The sequence below is a fragment of the Triticum dicoccoides genome, chromosome 3A, assembly GCF_002162155.2.
Source record: "Triticum dicoccoides isolate Atlit2015 ecotype Zavitan chromosome 3A, WEW_v2.0, whole genome shotgun sequence".
NCBI classification, from domain to species: Eukaryota; Viridiplantae; Streptophyta; class Magnoliopsida; order Poales; family Poaceae; genus Triticum; species Triticum dicoccoides.
The window spans coordinates 405,054,238-405,061,690 of record NC_041384.1 but is presented as its reverse complement, the minus strand read 5'-3'; the positions used below and the strand labels follow the sequence as shown (position 1 = coordinate 405,061,690).

Here is a 7,453-nt window from a genome sequence, read left to right as displayed (position 1 = left end):
TATTGAGAGCTCATGATTGGGGCATGAATATAACATTGACTTAAGCCTCCCCCAAGCTTAAGCGATGCTTTCTCCTTCGCGAGGCCAAAAATTATATATATAATTGCGATCACGATGAACAAGATGCATAGGATAAAACTTCTGATGAAATTCCAATTTCAATTGTTTGTAATTCCAAGACCTCATATCATCACATAGCCTATACCATGTCGATGCATCTCCCCTCAAAGATAAGGGGAAGACCTTCTTCTTAACAACATCTCCGTGTACACCTGCAAGCTTAAATAATCCACAAAGTTCATCCACATATATTAGATGTTCATCAGGATGTTTTGTTTCATCTCCTAAAAAAGGATTAGCTAGCAGTTTTTCTATTATACCTGAAGGAACTTCAAAGCAAGTATTTTCATTTTAATTTTCAGTAGATTCAGTAGGTTGAGGACCAACTCTTTGCTCTACTGGTCGGGGTGAAGATGCCCCGAACAAGCCCCTCAGAGGATTACTTTCCATAGTAACAAGTGTTAGTAAATTTCAGCACACTATATAAATTTTTCCTTACCAAAGGCGCTTCACTCCCCGGCAACGGCGCCAGAAAAGAGTCTTGATGACCCACAAGTATAGGGGATCTATCGTAGTACTTTCGATAAGTAAGAGTGTCGAACCCAACGAGGAGCAGAAGGAAATGATAAGCGGTTTTCAGCAAGGTATTCTTTGCAAGTACTGAAATAAGTGGTAACAAATAGTTTTGTGATAACATAATTTGTAACGAGCAACAAGTAACAAAAGTAAATAAAGTGCAGCAAGGTGGCCCAATCCTTTTTGTAGCAAAGGACAAGTCTGGACAAACTCTTATATAAGGAAAAGCGCTCCCGAGGACACATGGGAATATCGTCAAGCTAGTTTTCATCACGCTCATATGATTCGTGTTCGGTACTTTGATAATTTGATATGTGGGTGGACCGGTGCTTGGGTGTTGTTCTTACTTGAACAAGCATCCCACTTATGATTAACCTCTATTGCAAGTATCCGCAACTACAACAAAAGTATTAAGGTAAACCTAACCATAGTATGAAACATATGGATCCAAATCAGCCCCTTACGAAGCAACGCATCAACTAGGGTTTAAGCTTCTGTCACTCTAGCAACCCATCATCTACTTATTACTTCCCAATGACTTCCTCTAAGACCAAATAATGGAGAAGTGTTATGTAGTCGACGTTCACATAACACCACTAGAGGCTAGACAACATACATCTCATCAAAATATCGAACGAATACCAAATTCACATGACTACTAATAGCAAGACTTCCCCCTTGTCCTCAGGAACAAAAGTAACTACTCACAAAGCATAAACATGTTCATACTCAGAGGGGTAATAATATGCATTAAGGATCTGAACATATGATCTTCCACCAATTAAACCAACTAGCATCAACTACAAGGAATAATTAACACTACTAGCAACCTACTAGCACCAATCCCGGACTTGGAGAGAAGAATTGGATACAAGAGATGAACTAGGATTTTGAGATGAGATGGTGCTGATGAAGATGTTGATGGAGATTGCCCTCTCTCGATGAGAGGAGCGTTGGTGATGACGATGACGATGATTTCCCCCTCCGGGAGGGAAGTTTCCCTGGCAGAACAGCTCTGCCAGAGCTCTAGATTGGATCCGCCAAGGTTCCGCCTCGTGGCGGCGGAGTTTCATCCCGAAAGGTTGCTTCCTATTTTTTTCTCGATGAAAGACTTCATATAGGAGAAGATGGTCATCGGAGAGCCACCAGGGGGGCCACGAGGTAGGGGGGTGCGCCCTAGGGGGCGCTCCCCCCCTCGTGGCAAGGGTGTGGCCCCCCTGGTCTTCATCTTTGGCGAGGATTTTTCATTATTTATTATAAGGTATTCCGTGGAGTTTCAGGACTTTTGGAGTTGTGCAGAATAGGTCTCTAATATTTGCTCCTTTTCCAGCTCAAAATTCCAGCTGCCGGCATTCTCCCTCCTTATGTAAACCTTGTAAAATAAGAGAGAATAACCATAAGTATTGTGACATAATGTGAAATAACAGCCCAGAATGCAATAAATATCGATATAAAAGCATGATGCAAAATGGACGTATCACAAATCCTAATCTCGATCTATGCCAACCCAACAAACACCTTTGGAGACACCTGTAGAGCATCTTTATAATCAGCCAGTTACATTGTGACGTTTGATAGCACACAAGGTGTTCCTCCGTTATCCGGGAGTTGCATAATCTCATAGTCAAACGAATATGTATAAGTCATGAAGAAAGCAATAGCAATAAAACTTAACGATCATTATGCTAAGCTAAGGATGGGTCTAGTCTATCCCATCATTCTCTAACGATGTGATCCCGTTCGTCAAATGACAAAACATGTCTATGGTTAGGAAACTTAACCATCTTTGATTAACGAGCTAGTCTAGTAGATGCTTACTAGGGACATGGTGTTTTATCTATGTATCCACACATGTATCAAGTTTCCGGTTAATACAATTCTAGTATGAATAATAAACATTTATCATGATATAAGGAAATATAAAATAACAACTTTATTATTGCCTCTAGGGCATATTTCCTTCAAAATGTGCATATAAATCTGCAGGTACTATGGCATATGTGGATGTTGCTTTTATCCCTTTGGTGGAAGAGAATGAAGCCTCAACAATACTGTCACCAAGCACACCATATTCATTCAAGCAACGACAATCTGTTTTGCAAGCTCAAGCAATGGCTTTACTTCTTGCTGCCTTGACAATCAAGGCTTTGATTTGGTGATCTACTTCATTCTATTCTGATTGCAGGACTTTAGTAGAAGCTGCGGAAGTAAGGAATCCTATGGTTAAGACAGGATATTGGAGGATCAAGCCGATGCTTGCAGATTGTTTCAATGTTACTTTCTATCTCAGCTCGTGCAGAGTGCTCCGTATTCCTAGATTCAACAATCCCCTTACTCATTCTCTAGCTAAGAGGGCTTTCTCAAGCTGCTCTTCTATCTTCTTTTTCCTGTATAGCAAGGTGTCTAAATGTAACTACATAATTGTTTTTCAAGCCATCTCATTTACCTAGAGGAAACTACTTTCTGTACACTGTTTAGGATGTTAATGAATAATAGCTAACCCGCTTTAAGGCTATAGTTTGCCAAACAAAACTACAACTAACCTGCTTGTTGAGCGCGGGGACACTGGTCCGTCAGATTGGGCTACGCGCTGGGGGTGGGCCTATGGGAACCGTTGTGCGCGCGATCCATCAATGAGCAAGGATCAATGCTCGCATTGGATTTCCTTCCAAAAAACACGAGAGCGATACAAATAGGATTTAGAGAATACATCTTCCTAGGCCACGCAAAACGGCAATGGGAAGCCTTAAAAGCAGATAAATATAACAAAATGTACCACCAATTATAAGTTTGTGTGAAAGTGTATCTAACTCCATATGCGTCGCGTTGGTTTATATTGACTGGGGGCACAACAACTAAGAGATTACAAGATTTGGTTACAAGACATGGCCCTACACTACCCATTATAGAACCACGCGTCGGTCGATCGGCACCATCCCTAGCTAGTCACCTCCCGAGACATCCGATTGGACCCACCATAGCCACTAGATTTGAATCTCTTTCCCCCTCCCCCCCTCCCCCCACCTCCACCACATGTCAACTCACTGTCTCTTTTGGTTGCGCGGGTTGTTCTTATCCCCACGCGCGCTCACCCCTGGAACAAAAAAAGAGGAGAAACCGCTCCACGTGCAGTCTACACGCGCCGCCAGCCTCATGTCTCCGACCATGGTTGTCCTTCTGCCGCAGCACCCTCCACCACGCACAGCTCTGTCGTCAGCTGGTTGTAGCTCCTGACATCCACCGTCGCAGCTTCACGGTCAACGGTAACAACTTCATTGGAAAAAGGTCGTAGCTCTGCCATCGCTGGTTGTAGCTCCTACCAGCCATGGTTGCAGCTCCCCCTGCATCCTGGTCCCATCTTCCAGGGTCACAACTGCCACAACTTCCCACATGGTCAGATTCCAGCATTAGCCATCGTTGCTTGTAGCATCAACGCAGCTCTAGCCGACCATCGGTCCATCCTAGCTTTTCACATCCGCGGTTCCAAATCGCCCTTTATTTTGGGCCTTTCTTTCCTCTTGCACGTATTGAGCTTGGCGCTCTTTGAGATCTCGGAGTAACTTCGAACCAGCAACCTTGAGCGGGTCTCCTCAAACCCACCGTAACTACCAGTTGCGAGTCATGGTCCTTGTATGCTAAGGCGGAGATTAATTAAATGCTGCCACAGCAGGCGCCTATTTGGATCGATAAATCTTTAAAAAAATGTCAACGGAGCGAGAGTAAAATGCAATAGTACACCTAGTGAGAGTCAAGTATTAGGGTGCTCCGTTTGGCAAAAAAAAAGTATTAGGGTGCTGCTACTACACTTTCGTACCTTGGGAAGTCGTATGCACTTAGTGGATCACCGTCATGTGTTAATGCTCCTCAGTAGCTGATACGTACACGGTTTCATAATCTTTCAACGAGATGAAATCGATTTATGTTGGACGAGACTTTGACGACCTGAGTACACAACACTGAACACACGGCGGTGCGCCTTGCAATCGCTAAACCAGCTCTTGTGTGGTTATTGATACTGTTGGATACAAAAACTCCCAAGTGCAAATTAGAGGTCCCTAATCTTTGCTGGATCAAGGGAACAATATGATAAGAGCACATGAACTAACAATGGCATTCACGAAGTTGCATTCAGCAACAAAAATGACTACATCCATGCTTCAATAAGGTACCATCATTATACTGATAATAAGCTGATACTGAAGTGGCTCATCCGTGACCACGGCCCATAAAAATCCAGGATTCCAATCAAAACATCTCTTTTTTTACAAGACCTGATACAGTGCTTATAATTGGCAGACCAAGGCCTCACGAGAGTCAACTAAAACACATCTGACAGTTAACCACTTCCATCGAGTTGGCCATGGGATAGAAGGTGCGACATGTATTGCTGAACAACAAAGTACAAAGCCGATATTAAACTTGCAAACCATGCGGTGGAAATTAATCCAAACAAAGAAGCTTATTTGAAAATATTAAGACACTTACAGCATGGTAAGCATATGGTGGTTTGCCTTGCCGGTCAAAGTGCTTTGCCATGATGGAGAATTCTATTGGACCCCAGTCGTCTATTTCAAAACAATTACCTAATGCAGCCTTGTAAAGCTGCAAACCACCCGAAAAAAATCAGATATACCTCTCTGAAGCAAGTGGGCAACTGGCACAGTACACAAAATGAAAATTTATTTACAAATCTTTTCAGGTTAATACCTTTGCAGTGTCAGTTAATAGCTCAGTGCCAGAAGGGTAGGAAGCATAATACTGATCGGCCCTCGAAATGCCAGCTCTTGTCCTGCAGTAAGCTCAGAGAGAGAAGAATTTTGGTGGTAAAGAACAACAAGTCACAAGATTTTGCAACTGTGGAAAAAAGGGTAATTCAGCAATGACATACGTATTGCTTGTGTAAGCATAGGTAACGAGGGTAGTGAAGGAATAGAATCCAGCATAAGACGCCAATCGCCTAAACTTCTGAATCTTTAAGATCTCCTTGCACTGATACAAAATGTCCATTTCACAGCAGCTAGACACTGGTATTAAAAAGATAAATTAAGTGAAGACAAACAGAGTCCAACAAAGCCAGCACTGTTGGAGCCATCAAGAAACAAATCATTATCCTAAAATGTTTCTGCATATTATAAATTCTTGGGTGATTGCTGATGCCACTAACATAACCAGCTGTCATAGACGCTAATTGGGAAAGGCAAAGTTTCTGCATCTACATAGTCTTGATAGATTAAACAAGTAAAAAAACAATGCAAGCCTAGATTCTGGAGTATGCACATGAAAAAAGAACTAGCGACCATGCAACAAAGGTAGAATGACTAAATTGTAATTACACTGAAATATCACATGCTTTGAGGTTGTACAGTACTACAGTGGTGGAAACACATTTATATTTCAAGGTATTTACAATTTTCTACAAAGAATTCAGAAACAGGAGGGGCAAAATATAGAGCCTGATCTGAATAGTACGCCCCTTCGTCTGCTCTCACCTGGTCAATGTTTTCCATTTCGATTTCCTGCAGGATTGACTCCAAACATGGCAAGGTTGGAGTTATACATCAAATATAGAGGTTTTGGACAGAGGTTTTCTAAGAAGTTCGGTTTTAAGTTGTCTCTCAATTTGGTACTCTTCCGGTTTTGAACATGCCAAATCCATCAGTAATCTAAATTGTGGCATCTGGGTTGCAGGTATGAAAACTAAAAGGGGATTCAAATTTAACTCACGGTGATCAGGTCGTGCCACTCGAGCTTGAATAGGAGGATGCTGGAGTGCTCGCTTGATGCTCTCACTTGAGAGCCGGCACCACATAGGTTGGTTGCTGCCGGAGACCGGAGGACCTGGTGCTGGCTGCCAGCCGCTGCGAAGATACGAGGTCCGAGGTCGCGGAGTCGCCGCGATCCCCTTCCTTGGGCAAGACGCTCGCCGCGATATCACGATCACGAGGAGCAAGATGTGTCCCGCCGGCTGCACGCCCCCGCCGGTCGTCGCCGCGTCGGGCTCCACGCGTCAGGAAGGTTAGGGATTCGGCCGCAAGAGGCCCTCCTGATGTTTTTTTTTCTTTGACTTGATTTTTTTAGTTTTTTTTATTTGATGACAGGAGGCCCTCCTGATGTGAACAGTTGAGTTGGGCCATATGGGCCGGTGAACCTGCAACTTGCATCAGTCGTGTAACCAGAAGTGTTTTTCTTTGTCTCAAAAAATAAAAACCTGAAGTTTTTTTCGAAAAGGAAGAGATCTATTATAAAAGTTCATCAAAAGTTCAAAGCATTTCAAACATAATAAAAATTACATCGAGATTCCGAGACCACCGAACGACCAGCCGGCGCGCCGCTTTCGCCACTCCCCTATTAGAGCCGGCTTGACCTTCTCGATGATAGCTGGGAAGTCTTCGTGCACGTGTCCTTAAGGACCAGCGCCCTGGAGACGCAGTCGTCGCCATTGAACCTTTGCATAGATCTGAAATATCTGATACCAAATCTCATCGCATGACGAGAAACCCAAACCTCACCACCTCAATGAGACGGTAAAAATCGACACCTGAGCTTCGTTGACTACGTCCAAACGGACGAACTCGGAGACGATTGAAGCCCGGAAGACAAACTCAAATAGGAAGCATCGTCATCCGCCCTGAAGTTCTATTTTAGAACATTCATCTTTGGGATACGTAACTTGCATTGTATGTTCCTTTTGTACTCAATGTTGTTTCGTATAATCCAGGTTTGTGAATCATTTCTTCTAGTTACAATCATGGCTAGAAATAAGCAGATTCTAGCACAAAGTGTTTCCTCTCTATGATAAGCTAGGTGGCATTCATGA

General features: G+C 43.2%; 1 protein-coding gene across 2 annotated transcripts; it reads right to left on the bottom strand.

Annotated features, from left to right (window-relative positions):
* Positions 1 to 4,720: 4,720 nt before the first annotated feature.
* LOC119268333 lies at positions 4,721 to 6,678 on the bottom strand. 2 transcript variants are annotated; one of them, XM_037549927.1, is made up of 6 exons: positions 6,361 to 6,678; positions 6,126 to 6,152; positions 5,525 to 5,660; positions 5,344 to 5,425; positions 5,122 to 5,238; positions 4,721 to 5,023 (listed from the first exon to the last, which is right to left on the bottom strand). In XM_037549927.1, exons 3-6 carry the CDS (start codon positions 5,641 to 5,643, stop codon positions 4,973 to 4,975), a joined length of 369 nt encoding a protein of 122 aa, XP_037405824.1. In that variant the 5' UTR covers positions 5,644 to 5,660; positions 6,126 to 6,152; positions 6,361 to 6,678; the 3' UTR covers positions 4,721 to 4,972. The 2 variants fall into 2 exon arrangements, with proteins under 2 accessions (XP_037405824.1, XP_037405823.1); XM_037549926.1 differs by lacking the exon at positions 6,126 to 6,152.
* Positions 6,679 to 7,453: the final 775 nt, after the last annotated feature.